A 15,870-nucleotide genomic window follows, 5' to 3' on the forward strand; every position below is an offset into this window, starting at 1 on the left:
AGGGACCATGCATTTCTTAAAACATTTGTAGAATTCACTCAACATGCCATCCAACCCTAAGCTTTTACCATTTTTTATGGACTCAATAGCTTCTTCAAGATCCGGTTAGCTCACTTTCAAGAGCAGATGAAAAAGAAGGAGAGAGAATTCTTTTCCTACAAGAAGCAATTATAGCACAAGCTTCTTGTCTATCTCTAGAAATAGGGGAAGAGCGTTGAAATAGCCTCAAAGTGGGAGTTTATAATTTTGAGGTTTTCTTCCACAGAATTGGCAATGTTTCCAAGATCATTCCTTAGCATTGGGATAAGTCCTTTTTCCTTTTTGTTTTTAAGACAAGCGAATGTCTCTGTCAGGACCTTTAAGACCCTTGGAGAAAGAATTCTAATTTCTTGATACAAAAATTAGAGCATAGCATATATTTACACAAATTAAAGTCATAAACCTTAATAAACAATTAAATTAAACAAAAATAAATGGAAAACAGAGTAGTAGAGACCACCATTGACACAAGAGTGGGTTGAATCTTCCCTGGGTAGAGTGTGGCCCTTGTACCACTCACCCATATTTATATGTATTAGAAAAAACACTTGCTTTTCAAAAAGATCATTCCAAATACAAAGCACAATGCTTTCGGGTTTACGAGCGTGCAAGCTCTACAAAAATAAAGTAAACATTACTACAAATTCTTGGGCCTACCAAAAGTTTAAAATACTATTTGGCATGTACAAAGGTATGAGGCCTTAGTCTTACAAAACTATAGATGCCTAAATATGAAACCATAAATGGTGCTCACATGTCTTTTGAAATATCCCATAGTAGTCCAATACATGTTCCACTCACAATTATCGCATAATCTACCATTCAATCATTGCCTTCATCCAAAATAATATTAGTCAATACACATAGCCAATTAAATACATTAATCCTAACCATATCATACCAGTGCACACAATTGATTAAACATATTAATCTTAGTAGACATCATACCAACGCACACGGCTTGATTAAACACATTAATCATGGTAGATGATAATAATAAAAGCTTCATCCAAATAAAATATCCCGAAATAATATAATGAACGTCCCCATAGAGATTACATTCCCTCTTGCTCATGTTACAATTGGCCTCTATTACATGGTGGATGGTAAGAGGGTGAGATTTTGGTAAGAATGAAAAAACTTTTCTAGCTTCCGTTTGACATTTTCAATAGGATGACTCAAGGTATTTGACATAAGTATTGCCAGTGTGTGTAGTGATGGTCTCGTGGTCAATGATAATCTCACGCATAAGATGTTCTTCTTGTTTAAAATGTCCATAAAATTTAGAAGGTAATTTTAGCATATATTATTTCCTTAATATTAATTTGTTCTTTGATTTTTATTTATTTATTTATAGAAGTATCTAAGGCAAAAGTTTATTTTCAATAGGTTTAGGCATACTTGGATCATCATAAATACCTTCATGTGCAGAATTACCCTCTTGCTCGAGAGAGAAGTCGTCATCCTTATGGTTGATTAAAAGATATCAAAGAAGTGCAAAGTCTTGATCCTTGAAGCTTTGAGTTAGTGTGCGATATAACGTTCAAGAAAAACTTTTGATGTAGCTCTTGATACTCTTGATTTGCTAGAGATATAGCACTTTGGATATAGCCCTTTGTCGAAGAAGTCTGTATGGTAGAAAACCTTAATGATGTATTTTTGTTTGAAACCCTTGAATTAATCTAATTCTGACTAAGTGAAAAATAAACTTTGTCACCTTGCTTGATAATGATAAGAAAATAAAATTTTGAAGTTGAGTGCAATCGAGAAAGAAGATGTGAAAAACAACACCTCGATCACCGATTAGCAAGAAGTCCAAAAGATTCAAAATTTGGTGAAGCCCAAAGCTAGATGTAGTAACAAAGAAATAGGTCAAAATACCTAAGATTTGTTGTAAAAATTCACTTGAAAGATTTTTGTCCATGCTTTTTCTTTGTTAGCTGAAATTGTTGGTCTAGCAGTAGAATAGCTCTAGGATTGTTGGTCTAGCTGAAATTGTTGGTCTAGCAGTAGAATAGCTGAAATTGTTGGTCTAGCAGTAGAATAGCTCTAGGATTGTTGCTCTTGAAATTTTACCAAACAACTCTCAAAATCTCGAAGGTGGTAAAAAAATTTGGTTGATTACCAAAAATATTAGTATTATTATTATTTTAAACAAATGTGTCAGGAGGAAACGTAGAGATTTGAAAGTAGAGGCTTTAAGCTTTTTAAAAGCTTTGAGTTTATAAGCTTGTAAAGCTTATGTTATAACTTTATAACAAATAGCTTTAAAGCTTGAAGTCACAAGCTTTAATAATATAAAGCTTAATCATATAAAGCTTAGTGTCAAGCTTGGGTGAATGGGAAAGATCTTGGCTGACATTAGTCTAGCTTCCTCTCTTCCAACCTCAAGTGTGACTAAATGCGATCAAAATTGTGGTCAACGTTCATAAAGATGGTTCCATATTCCAAGGACATGACTAAAACCTTCTGGAAACAAATAGCTTTAAAGCTTGAAGTCACAAGCTTTAATAATGTAAAGCTTAATCATATAAAGCTTAGTGTCAAGCTTGGGTAAATGGGAAAGATCTTGGCTGACATTAGTCTAGCTTCCTCTCTTCCAACCTCAAGTGCGACTAAATGCGATCAAAATTGTGGTCAACGTTCATAAAGATGGTTCCATATTCCAAGGTCATGACTAAAACCTATTGGTAATAATACTTGAGGAGGTTGGTGGTGATCCCTCTAAAAGTTCTTTTGCTATGAGCCCTCAGCAGAAAAGCTTCCTTGCTTGCAATTACTGTAGTATCAAATCCTTTGATTATTGAAGCAAGAGAGAAGATCATGCAAGATAGATTCTTTGGTCCTATTGCTACCCTACTTATGCAAGAAAGCAAAACTCCATAGGAGTTGAAGAGAGTTCAAGGGTAGAAGCCTGGATGATGGCATTATGTATTATAATCGCAAGCTATGTATTCCCAATGATGAGGGAACCAAGGATCAAATTCTGAAAGAAGCCCATGACAGCCCTATATAATAGGACATCCAGGTTTCATCAAAACCTACATGTCTACAAAGAAAAGCTTCTTTTGGCCTGGTCTGAGAAAAAGGATGTATTGAATCATGTACGTCAATGTCTGACATGCAAGAAAGTCAAAGCTGAAAGAATAAAAATGCCTGAGAAGTTACATCCATTGGACATCCCCCAGATGAAGTGGGAATGTATCAGTATGGACTTTATTACTGGATTACCTTCAGTATGCAATTAGGTTGTTACAACTCTATTTTCGTGATAGTTGATAGACTAATCAAAGTTACCCATCTGATCCCAGTAAAAGAAACCTACACTGCAGTGGATGTGGCCAGAGTGTTCCTCAAAGAAATCTTCAAATTGCATGGCCTACCCAGAAGAATAGTAAGTGATCGAGATCCCAAGTTTACTTCAAGGTTCTAGACTGCACCAACCTTACCCAAAGTTGTTTAATTGCCTTCTTCTCTTTTTATCCTTTGGATGTTTGGTGAGTTCCTCTCTTTTTCCAAGCACTCATACCTTACTAGACCTTTTTGTTAACCTTTGTTTTTTCGATATTTCCTCCTTCATTTATTGAATCTTCAAAAATTTTCAAAAATCAAACTTTTGGCTTTCTTTACACCGAGTAAATTACGTAAACCTTGATTTTTAAATTTTCCTTTATTTCTTCTCCCTGAGTGACTCCCAAAGCTTTGATACCACTCAAAAGACATCCAAATTAAATATCCCGTAATAAAATCATAGACATCATACAATGCACACAACTTCATTAAACACATTGATCTTAGCAAATGATATAAATAAAAAACATCCAAATAAAATATCTTGAAATAAAATCATAGATGTCTCTATAGAGATTACAATCTCCTTAGGTCTATCATTATTACCTACCTACCAATGTCTAAGGAGTTTAGTTTATGCACATGTTTATTCTCTAGATCCTACTCTTTTCCCAAATCAACCTTGAAGATTGAAGATGAAGTCTCTCTGGCGTGCCAGACGCCCTCGCCCTCGCCCTCAAACAACTACACCCTCCGTTTGCCAACTCAGATCTGGGACATACTTTGGTGCCATAAAAATACACCACCACAAGAGGTCCACAATGAAGCTCTATACTCCTTTCATGAAAAGGGTGGCATAGGATGGATCTTTTCTCAATTCATAGGATGGATCTCTTCTCACGGCTCGGATAGTACGCAGGCATTGTTTCTTTTGGTAGACAATTTCCGTTTTCCTGTGTTTTTGACAGCCAATTTAATCATCGATAACGTGTATCAAATTTGGTCCTATAGACACACTCATATAACCTCTCTTTTTGAGACCCAGACCTGGGCGGGCGGTGAGTGGGGAGACTGCAGGTTATGATGCTCTCACGCATGATGCTACTACATACATGCCCATAGTGTAGTGTTGCCCGAGTTCGGATCAGCCCCTCTTGTCATAAATAAATGCCATGTTCCAGGCCATCGCATATATACAGCACACTATCGCCTCCCACGATTGACCTTGGAGTCCTCTAGACAGCTGTCATACAGGAGGGTCATCACAGTTGCTGGTATGCACGCATCACCAGTTGGTTTGCGTAAAGCATGGCTTTGCCTCCCCCCTTTGAGTACACAGCGTGCACTCCGCCTTCTTGATCTCTCTCTCTCAAGATAGGAGGAGATCAACCGCATCATCCGTCGATTCCGAATTAAAAACCAATTCGCCGGTTTGATTTACTCATCGGTTCCGAATTCAAAAAACAATTCGCCGTTTTAATCTTAAGCCGTTCAGCGTCCGAAGCGATGAGAGCAAAGAGTTTGTGCGATGGCGTACAATGTTGGGGCCTGCAGGACAGTAACAACAAGGATACACAAACCAAAAGGCCAGATTTTTCATTTCTTCTGTTCCCCGGGGCCATTTCGCCCCCGGTCAAAGGTATTTATAATAATTAGAAATCAGGATACCTAAGGCCTCTGTTGAACTGCGAAGCCGAACAAACACTGTATTTGAGCTTCGCAGTACAAAAGATCTCCTCTGCTTTGAATCAATTGTTTTTTAAAATAAAAACCAACGGACAAAATCCCGCCAAAACTGCCAGAAAACCGCGCTCTCATTTCCTTCTCTATTTTATAGACGAAGGACTTGCTGTGTAGCGCTATGCACACGCGGGAGCGAGGGTCATATTTTGTAGGTATATAATATAATATAATAAATATATAATAACAAAAACAGCTGTTCTGACATGTTGGTTGTAACATAGAATAGCTCAGATTTGCAAAAGGGGGTAGCCCAGTTTTGATTTTGTTTTTGCTTTTGACTAATGCATCCAGATTCCGCACGCCTTTAATTAGCACCCGTCATGTCTTCCTCTGTTTTCCACACAATGTCTTTCAAACCCACCGAAAGCTCCTTCTGAAACTGCAACACCAATCAATCACATTAGGGACAGAGACCTACTTACACAGACGGTAAAAATCAATCTTTGCTTTGCCAATATATCACAATTTACCAACACTCTTCACTTTAAACATTTAGATTAGGAGGCCTTACACATGAGCTGCCCAATCGAGGAAAGGGGGGAGATCTCATCGCCCCATCTCGGAAAACAGAGAGCTCACACCTCAGGGAGTCATTCTCCCCTGTCCCCGACTCCCAACCATCAGAAAAAAATAAAGCATAGTTGCATACAGTGGCCAGTCCCTTCACGTACAGCTTTTTCCCAAGGCAGAGTTAACTGTGCCATAAGATACTATATTGCAAACTGAAAGAATGTGAGTTCCCACAGCCAAGTTGATGATAAGGTTTGCTGATGAGATGGCCAAGTTCTGAGAGCATTTCCTAAATGTGCCAATTTTGGCCCACTAGAGGCCAATTTTGACCGCCATCCTTCAGAGGCAGTGTCACAACTCTCCACCACTGGAATCTTGTGAACATGGCCTCTAAGGAAACACTACCACTATCCACATAAACATTACATTGGCTAACAAGGAGTACCACTGGAAGCTTGTGAACATGGCCCCTTAGGAAACACTACCACTACCCACATGAACGTTACATTGGCTAACAAGGAATACTACCATACTTCACATGTGAACTTTCAAGTAGCTTACATCTTTATACTCGAGAGTATCCCCACTTGTCTTCTTCAGATCCACCATGAAAAGGGAAGGCCCGACTTCAAAGACCTGCAATACAAAGCAAAGGTTACCAAACGTGGAATTTTCAACATTATATCTCAGTTTGCACAAGAAGACCCTTACTTCACTTTGCACTGTCAAACAGCCTTTTCTTCCAGGCTTCTCGCTCTGCATCTTTATCTGCATAATAGTACAACACATTATCAACTATGCTTTGCCAGCTTTAACATTCAAACTCCTGAACTATGCTTTCCTGACATGCCTTTTGCCAACTTCACATTAGGGCACCTTTTGAAAGACAATGTACAGCAACGCAGATCAAGTATATCATTTGAGCATTCAAAGGCATATATATTTTAGAGCATCATGGCAAAATACCTTGTAGTTCTTCTTTTTCACTCTAAAACCGAGCGCTCTGGCAAGAGCCGCCATACTCCTGAGAATCTCACTAGCTGGGTACTTGGATGTGAACCTAGTTTCACTCTTCATAGAACTCTGCACGGGAGAGTGGTGTTAGCAAGTGAATGCTATTTAAAATTGCTTAGAGCGTCAACGTCTTAACTCACACCCTTACCTTTTGCTCTTTGAAAAGCCCAGACAAATCAAGGCCATGTGACATGGAGATAATCTCAAAAGCGTTCATGAGGGCAGGTCTGGTTTCTTCCACCACATAATTTTCCTACATAATTGCAGACACCGTTAGTGAAAGAGGAGCAAAGCACACAAATGGAGTCATCGCTTCACTTTAGGGTTCTCCACGTAACACCTTCAACAACTAGTATGTAAAAGGCTACATCATCACTCCACTGGCTCGCAATTCACCACAATTACACTATCTGCCTTCTAAATCAGAGATTTGCATACCTCCCCGCTGCCAAAAACTGCATCCACATCATCGACATCAATATCTCCGTAACTGCACTGCACTGGTGTGTCACCCACTTTGAACCACTCATCCTCTAGCACTTCAGACATGGTCATGCGCTGCATGAAAGTGCAATACAGTCAACAATAAGTTTCAAAAGGAAGGGTATAAAAATGGGTATGCCACGCCATCTTAAACAACTCCTATTAAGAGTGGGGCCTCCTATGCTTACCTTGCTTGGATTAGGGTCAAGTATTCTGGTGACAATATTCTTGGCACCGCTTGAAAACCAACACGGGAAAGTAAAATCAGCCTCCTCAATCTGTAGATGCACAAATCACGCCCATGCCAACATTAACAGAGCGTTAAATCGACAAAATAAGGCATGCCGCATGGCTGGCCATGTGACTAAGTATACCTTTTGGTACAATGACACTATGTTCAACTCATCGAAGGGGAGGTAACCCGCCAACAGCACAAAAAGAATGATTCCACATGACCAAATGTCAGCAGGGGCACCATCGTAGCCCTTCTCATTGATGACCTGCAATGATGCAGCAGTGATAACAAACACTTAACAGCACGTCTAATACACAGAAGTTCCTTTCGAGCCCCAATCACCTAATCCGTCTAGATGATAGATCCGGATATGGGAAGTCTAGTCACTGTAATCACAAACCTCTGGTGCAACATAATTCGGAGTCCCACAAGTCGTATGAAGCAGGCCATCTTCCTGCAGCAATACACCATGCATTAAGCAAGGACAAAAAACACCACAGCCAGTGGATGTTGCCCCAGACAATAAACTTACCCAACGTTGCTGTGAAAGGGCACTGAGTCCAAAATCCGAGACTTTGAGGTCACCTTTGGAGTTCAGCAACAGGTTTTCAGGCTGGATATAGCACGAGTTCCCATCAAGCTGGCTTGAAAATGAGAACAGGCAGCACAGAAAAAGAACAGGGTGCATGCAGGCTTACCTTGAGGTCACGGTGGTACACACCCCTACTGTGGCAGTAGTCCACTGCATGCACAAGTTGCTGGAAGTATTTTCTAGCTTGATCCTCTCCAAGTTTGCCAGCACCGACCTGTTGATTCAATCGGGTTAGAGGCTAATTTCTTAGTGCAGAGCGGCAAAGCTGAAATGACATCGTGTCCCAAAAGCTGGATGGACCTACAATTTTATCGAAGAGTTCGCCCCCATCAGCATACTCTAGCACAATGTAAACTTTTTTTTTGCTTGCCAAAACCTGTGGAAAGCCATGTGACAAATCACAGATAAGCACCGAATCCCATCTTCACACAGAGAGGAATGACGCCCATATTGCCTGGCGAGAAATACCTCTTTAAGGTGCACCACATTGGGATGCTTGATGAGCTTCATGGTGGAAATTTCTCTTTTGATCTGTTCAAGCAAAGGCAATGGCGTGGTAAGTCTGAAGGGGGAGGCCCGATTGTTCTGGAGATGAACAAAGATCTACAAGCTCCAAGCTCCATTACTTGATTGTGACAAAGTATAAATTAGACAAAACTTCACCAAGAGGGTTGGGAACCTGGTGCACCATTTTGTGCTTGAGGATTCTCTCCTTGTCGATGATCTTGATGGCCACAGCCTCTCCTGTTTCTATGTTCCTCGCATATTTCACTTTGGCAAAAGTTCCTTCGCCCAAGGTGCGACCCAGCTCGTATCGCCCCACTCTCGTGTAGACGGTCATTGCTACGAGAGGCTTGGGCACCCCCAAAAGCTTGGAGGATCAACAATTCCGTAGCAATCCTCGAAGTCCTCTCTTGGATCTAGTGCAGATGTGTGGTATGACGAGGTGAGCGCATCACTGTAGATTAAGTGAGAGAGGACAAGCTTAAGTTCGAAGCTGGGTGATGAATGAGAGGGGGAAGGAGGGTTTAATTTAAAGAGGAGCAGAGGAGCGTAGAGCCGGCCTGAGCTCAAGGTTGACAATAGACAACAGAAAAGAAAAGGAAAGAAATCAGCCAAATCCCCTTCACTGCCGGAGTTACAGGTAAGCTCTCCAATTCCAAGCTCTTGCGCTGTTCTCTTGTGGAACTAGCCGCGTGTGTGAGCTGTAGAACTTTTCACCTTAGTAAGAAACCCTCGTCCAAGAGGGAGCGCACAAACACAAAAACGTGGGAAAAGGGGAGCCTTGGTTGAGAGAAAAGGCATGAGCCTGGTTAGGTACGAGAGGTATTCAATTTTTGCATTTTAAATAAATTAGAGAGGCTAGAAAAATGTGCCCACAAATTTCCAAAAATTTTAGAGCCGGCAGATCTTTGGAGAAATTAACGTAAAATAGAAAAATGTCATTATATATAGATATATATATATATATATATATATTCAATTCTTCTTTTTTAAATAGGGTCGTCCCAAAATCGCGGACATTTTGGAGCTCGCAGTCCACACAATATATATTTATTTATCTATTTGCTGATGACCCCACTACTAATGGGGTTAAAGAAGAAATAACATAAAATAGCATAAATGGGACTGCCTATTTTCAACGTGAAATGTGAATTTGTGAATTTACACTATATTGTCACTGTCAGCAAATAATCATTTGCACATATTTTAAAATAAAAAATAAAAAAATCAACGACGAAAAAAAGCGCTGTAGAATTGACACCGTGAAAAACCAAAATTGTAGTCTGAAATTAAAAATCAACGACGAAAAAAAGCGCTGTAGAATTGACACCGTGAAAAACCAAAATTGTAGTCTGAAATTATGCCGTCACCACAAAGGTAGCCAAAATAAAACCAAAAGAAAAGGCGAATTTTGATATATTTATAATATATAATATATATATTATAAACATGCCACCTAACTTCCAACGCCACCAACTTCCAACGCCATGTTTGAACTTTCGGGTACGACCACGATGACACTCCCCTGTAATAAAACCGATCTCAGCAAGCTTCTCGTGCGTTGCCACGTGTCCAAGTCGAACATCATAAAAGCTCAAATTTAGACCACAGCATCCCTCAAAACGAGTTTCTTTTCTCTGGGAGGGCAAAAAAGGGTCATTATATTAAATTAAAATTTCAAATCGTGTTTCTCGTGCTTGAACTCACGCGCCGCAGGCTTAAAAGCTAATGGAGTTAAATATCCAATGAAGATCAGAACTAGAGTCTAGTCTAGACTCTACAAGGAACAGGAAAATTTAATGGGAAATAAGGTTTTTGCTTGAGCGAAAAAAAATAATAGCCAGACTTTTTGTTAGGGTAGGGGTCGGTAAGCAGCGAATTTTTTTTTAAAGTTGGTGAAAGGACTCTTAAATAAGTTAATATCTTCAAGCCCATCTATATCTTCTTACATAATATAACAGGCGATGTGCATGGACTTTTTATCTGCTGCTGCCAAGTGGCAAGTTCTTTTGCCCCCTCTCATGCATGTAGCTTCGCGTCGTCTACCGTCGAGGAATCAAGCCCACGTCGTCAAGGAATGAAGCTTGTAGCCGCCAAAACCTGCAGGTGCGTCCCTCAGCAGCTATGCCTTCATGCAGCCATGAGGGGGTGTGTCCATGGCAATGAAGGGGGTGCGACAAGTTTGGTGAGGCCTCCTTCTCACAGTGCCTATCTCTGGCTTTGCATCGTCTTCTGCTTCTCGCCTTCGATTGCTCCTTCTCGCATTCTACTGGTCGACCACATGGTGAGGCCTCCTTTCTATCACGTGATCTCTCTCTCTCTCTCTCTCATCCTCTCTCTGTTTAGATGTTGCATCCCTTTAAAAAAGCGTAAGGCTCCTCTCTCTCTCTCTCTCTCTCTCTCTTGCATACCGTTTTGACTAACCTTTGTCTGTGTGTTTTTGCAGGTTTCAAACACCTTTTCAAACGTCTGTGCACACTCCTCCCTCTGAAGATTCAAATGACTGCATTATTCAAACGTTTGCGAGGTAATTAAAGAGGACCCTCGCACTACCTTTCTGCCACCCACAAGTGGGGCAGATTGGCTAGTGCGAGGGCCCTTATAAAGGCCATGATCAAGTGTGCGCTTTTGCCGCACATGTCGTAGCTGGGGACTTACCGGACACCGTATGCGAGCCACGAATGGCTGCAAGCATACAACCAGGGAAGGAAGCTCAAAACAGAATGCAAAAGGTGTGTCACTCACCGCTTAACTGCCGCCTTGAAGGATTCCCGCGTCGCAGCCGTGAAGGAGGAGCCGCCGTCTCGCCGCTCTACCGCCTCTCTGTCCCGCCGTGCCGCTACACAGTGCTCGATCGCTCTCTCACTCTCTCTCTCTCTCTCACACACGCAGGAGAAGGAAACCAAAGAGATAAGGCAAGAGCACTCTTGTATTCACAACACATGAGAATGAGGATTTTAGGGTTACATTTGACTCTTATAGGTGACTTGGCCGTTCACACTTGGGCGCCCATACATGGCCGGCCGACCCTAACCCTTATCCTACTGATATCCAAGGTGCGCCTCTCATCGGCGATCACCCAATCCCTTTATCCTTAACATATGGTGCCGACAAGCCCGGCCCATGACTCAGAATATTTAAATTAATGACGTAAAATATAGTACGTCGCCATTTCCGCCATGGATTAACATTCCCCCCTTCCTGATGTAGATTCCGTCCTCGGAAGCTATGGTATGGTAAGCTCGAGAGGGTGTTGTGGTAGACCGTCTGCAAAACAGGGAAGTAGAGTGAAGGTATGCTGGAATTCAAAAGATATAAAGTGTATAAATTCAAGCATGTGAGACCACAATGGATGTTGCTATGAGAACTTAGTTTAAGGGTTACATGAGTGAGCTAGTGTAGCAAATTAATAGGAGTTTAAAATTATTGAAAGGAATTCAAGAGTAAGCAAGGTATCAAAGGTTAATCAAGGTTTATAACTGGCCTAAGTCAAGGTAAATAACCAAGCTTAATAAATAAACATATGACCACACTGTGTCTACTCTAAGAACAAGTTAATATTACGAGTCTAGGGACACAAGAAACATTAGAGTTACAGGAGCCTTTTGCCTTCTTCTTTTTTTTAAATGCACGTGACAATTTTTACACAATGGCGACCTTCCTAAGGCAAAACTAACATCGATCTTGGTACCATGTTTAACACAAGGCATTATCCAGGAATCTATTAGCTCACTTTAGGCAAGGCTACCCCCTACCAACCAAGGCATCGGTCTGGAGTAGAATACTCCTCGCCTACCAAGTATCAATAAGGCGATAGGCCAACATTAAAGCACATCATAGACTTGTATTGCCATTTATTGTAGGCTTTTTTTTAAAAAAAAATCTATTTCTTTTGATCCTCGCTCCTGAACTATAATTTGTCTTGCATCCTTTCGACAAAGGGGTAATAGCTATGTCCTAGAAGTCAACACACACATGGCCAGGTGTCAAACATTAAGATGGTTTTACCCTAGACCTAAGACAATCGTATTCCAAGGTTAACTAAAGACGTCATGCTGCCTAGGAATATTTCCAATAAAGTTAAGCTCATTAATGATTTACACTAGCATGCAAGCAACTTCAAAAACTAAGTAGTACATTGACAATTTCCATGTGGTCATGCATTATAGTTTATGCAATTGATTGAACAGTAAAAACGAAAGAGATTGGGTATGGAAGAATTACACCTGTAATTGGAGATCTCCTTGATTTGACGAGACAGCTTGCAATTTGATGTAGATATATTTTGATGAACGTTGCGGCAGTCTCTGGACTTGGAAGCGAACCCACCTCAAACTTTTTAACCTGTACAATCAACTAACAAGCACTATATCTCGAGAGGCACATCAGTGTGAAAATTTCAAGACTTGTTTAAGGAATCTGAACTAGAAAAAACTTGAAAACGCTAACCTACCTACCAGTCACCACACTACTACTGAGGATACGGTAAGAGGATGTTGTAGAGTCCTGGCTCTAGCCCTAAGGCTAAGCCTCTATCCGCATCATCCAAACAAATAAAGTTAACCTCAGTAGTGCCATGAGTTTCATCCGTCCATTCATCATTGTCAGATATTTCCTTTTCATTTTCCCATCCACATAAACTCATCAAAAATGTAACCATGCGAGGATAGTTATCTTGTGGAAAAGGAAAGCATTGGGCTATCGGGGATATGTCCTCTACGGAGTAGGGGTCAGTCATGGTCAATAGGCGAATTAGCCATTCTAATTCCTCAACATTTTCTTCTCTGGCTAGTACATCTATATGATCCCATTCAATTTCAATTACAGGATAGCACATGTGGAATATCTGAGAAAGGTATAGATGATACCTCTCACCAAAGGTAGGAGTGGATGAAGTGTATGATAATCGGGCATCTGCCATATCTGCAAACACAGATATAGCATCAGTAGGTTTATGACAGGACAATCTAGTTCTTGATTGTATACGGATATTTCTCTTGTTTTTGTGCGCTTGCTCTTTTTACTATTTTTTGTTTTACTTTTCTTTGTTTTTGTTTTTGTTTTTTTAAAATGTATGAAGCTATATATATACATCCCCTTGAATTTGGCAATTACATGGTCAGGGGAGAAGGTTAAGGAGGATTCATTAGAATGTCGAGCGTGAGTACATGCTCCCCCTTTCCTTGGGTGGATCATATTATTTGCAATGATGTTGCAGCCTCTTGGAACCAATTTGTCCAGTGGGTCATAGGTTGTGATGTGGGCAGATAGCTTTTTATGGCCCTTGTGGCCACATCCAATTGCAGAGATGGTAGTGTACGCTCCCATTGACGAATGGAGGAAATGGTTTCCGACGATACTATTACGAGGGGAGACGTAGACTCATCGGTTTTTTGTTGGGTGTTGGCAAGAGTAGGTGTAGAGCATGTAGAAACTTCTATATCAGCGTGTGCCTGGCATGAGGAGCTAGAAGCTTCATGTGGCTCCCCCCTTCCTGAGCTAGGTGGTAATGATCGATATCGTTTGGGAAGCCAAACTAACTCTGGAAGAAGTGGTGTGGAGCACTCTGTTACCTTTCCCTTACCACGATCTTGAATTATTGTTGGGGTGGCAACAATTGGTTTGCAAGGTTTTACAGGTGATGTAGAGGGATTTCGCTTATGTTTAGGGACCCAAATCTGGTCATTTCCCTCATAGTACCCTTGGGCTACTAATAATTTTTTAGGGATCCATCGTGATGTTACCTTGCCCTTTTTCGGGTGGGTAGCTGCTTTCCTTTTACGAGGCTTCTTGGTGGCTGAACGAGATTGAGCAGGGGAAGTAGCTGTTATTGAAGCTTTGGGGACCCATTTGTATGTACTCTTTGGCATAGTAAGCGAAGCTTTAGGGACCACCTTGCCTGTTTCCACTCTTGGCATTGAAGCGTTAGAGGGGTGGCCAACAATCGAAGATGGTTTTGCCACTGGACTTTGTGATTTTTCATTATCTAATATTTGAGTGGATGACTTAGGTGCGGGATTTTGAGCGGTCAGACCTAGTGTTGGTTCTTGCGTTGTGACTTGTCTGGTTGCCCAATCGATATTGCACTTGGTGGCCATCATCCATTTGCGCCCTAAGATTACAGTCCCTTCCATGGTACCAGCAGGCATAACCAAAAAGCTTTGAATTATGGTTCCCTTGTCATAAGCAACCGGAGTGTGCAGAATTCCTGAGACAGGGGTTTTCTTCTTGTTGATTCCTTGAACTTGGATAGCGCTCTTGGATAAAGGTGGTTTTCCAAGTTGACACCACATGCCATATGATAGCAAATTATGTTGAGCTCCTGTATCCAATAATGCATTATACAGCACCTCCCCGTAAGGACTCTGTAACTCAATTGGGTATCTTAGAGGTGGGTCAGATTCCAGTGCATCCTCCTCTGCTTCCTCGAAAAATACTCGCGTAATTCCCAAGTTGGCTTCTCGTTGTCGCCTAGCGCGCTGTTGACGTTCTTTGGCTTCGACTCTCGCTTGTATCTTTTTAAGCTCAGCTTGTTCTTTAGCTGCCTTCTTTTGATGGATTGCATGTAACTCCTCCTGGCTCAGGGGGTCATAGTATCGCTTGAATTTACTCCCATTAAGGAATCCAATGGTTTCAACTCCGTCGAGAGTCTCCACTCTGATGGTACCTTGCGGGGTAATTTCACATACTCTATACGGTCCCTTACCAGCATATTTGAGCTTTTTCTTTTCGTTTCGCACTCCATACATCAGGACTTTATCCCCAACCTTGATGTCCTTGTCCTTTAGATGGCGATCAAACCATTTTTTCCTTCTATCCTTCTCCACAAGGGCATTGTATACAGCCAATTGTCTTTCTTCGTTTAGCCTCTCAAGGATATATAGACGCTCTACTAAGGGATTACCATCCCAACCCTCTTGAGTAGCAACACGAAGACTAGGAATGACAAATTCCCACGGCATGACTGCTTCTTGGCCATATACCATTTTGAATGGTGTGCAATTAATAGCCACTTTGTACACAGTACGATAGGCCCATAAAGCTGTCGTAAGCTTTAGATCCCAATCCGTGCGATGAGCTTCAATTGTCTTTGTCAAAATAGAGATTAAAGTCTTGTTGGTACTCTCGGCTTGGCCATTCGCTTGCGGATAGTAAGGAGTAGATTTATGATGGGATATCATGAAATTTGTTGTGAGCTCCTTAATCACTTCATTTATAAAATGCGTACCATTGTCGCTCACAAGTTCAAAAGGACAACCGAATCGTGTGATTATATTTTCAAAGAGGAACTTGGCTGTTGTCCTCGCATCTGCCTTACGTGTCACTTTCGCTTCAGCCCATTTGGTCATATAGTCAGTGGCCACAATAATATAGCGAGATTGTGTGTTTCGGGCCGCTGGACTAATTGGACCTACAAAGTCTAAACCCCACTTTTCAAATGGTTGGTTTACTTTGATTG

The 15,870-nt window shown here is 41.1% G+C and overlaps 1 protein-coding gene across 11 annotated transcripts; it reads right to left on the reverse strand.

The window, feature by feature from the left end:
* Positions 1 to 4,901: 4,901 nt before the first annotated feature.
* Positions 4,902 to 9,228, reverse strand: LOC147616234 (CBL-interacting protein kinase 23-like). Of its 11 annotated transcripts, none has more exons than XR_015262457.1 (14): positions 8,596 to 9,149; positions 8,376 to 8,438; positions 8,212 to 8,283; positions 8,014 to 8,121; positions 7,848 to 7,928; positions 7,716 to 7,769; positions 7,455 to 7,580; positions 7,269 to 7,358; positions 7,036 to 7,155; positions 6,746 to 6,850; positions 6,550 to 6,666; positions 6,295 to 6,351; positions 5,585 to 6,219; positions 4,902 to 5,452 (listed from the first exon to the last, which is right to left on the reverse strand). XR_015262457.1 is itself a non-coding variant. In XM_086777254.1 (14 exons), the coding sequence occupies exons 2-14, from the start codon at positions 8,415 to 8,417 to the stop codon at positions 5,378 to 5,380; spliced, it is 1,122 nt and encodes a 373-aa protein (XP_086633380.1). In that variant the 5' UTR covers positions 8,418 to 8,438; positions 8,571 to 9,228; the 3' UTR covers positions 4,902 to 5,377. The 11 variants fall into 11 exon arrangements, 8 of the variants coding, with proteins under 8 accessions (XP_086633380.1, XP_086633378.1, XP_086633377.1 ...); XR_015262456.1 differs by having other exon boundaries at positions 8,587 to 9,131; XM_086777254.1 differs by having other exon boundaries at positions 6,145 to 6,219; positions 8,571 to 9,228.
* Positions 9,229 to 15,870: the final 6,642 nt, after the last annotated feature.

Source organism: Cibotium barometz, chromosome 38 (genome assembly GCF_041138505.1).
Source record: "Cibotium barometz isolate CiBa-2024 chromosome 38, ASM4113850v1, whole genome shotgun sequence".
NCBI lineage: Eukaryota > Viridiplantae > Streptophyta > Polypodiopsida > Cyatheales > Cibotiaceae > Cibotium > Cibotium barometz.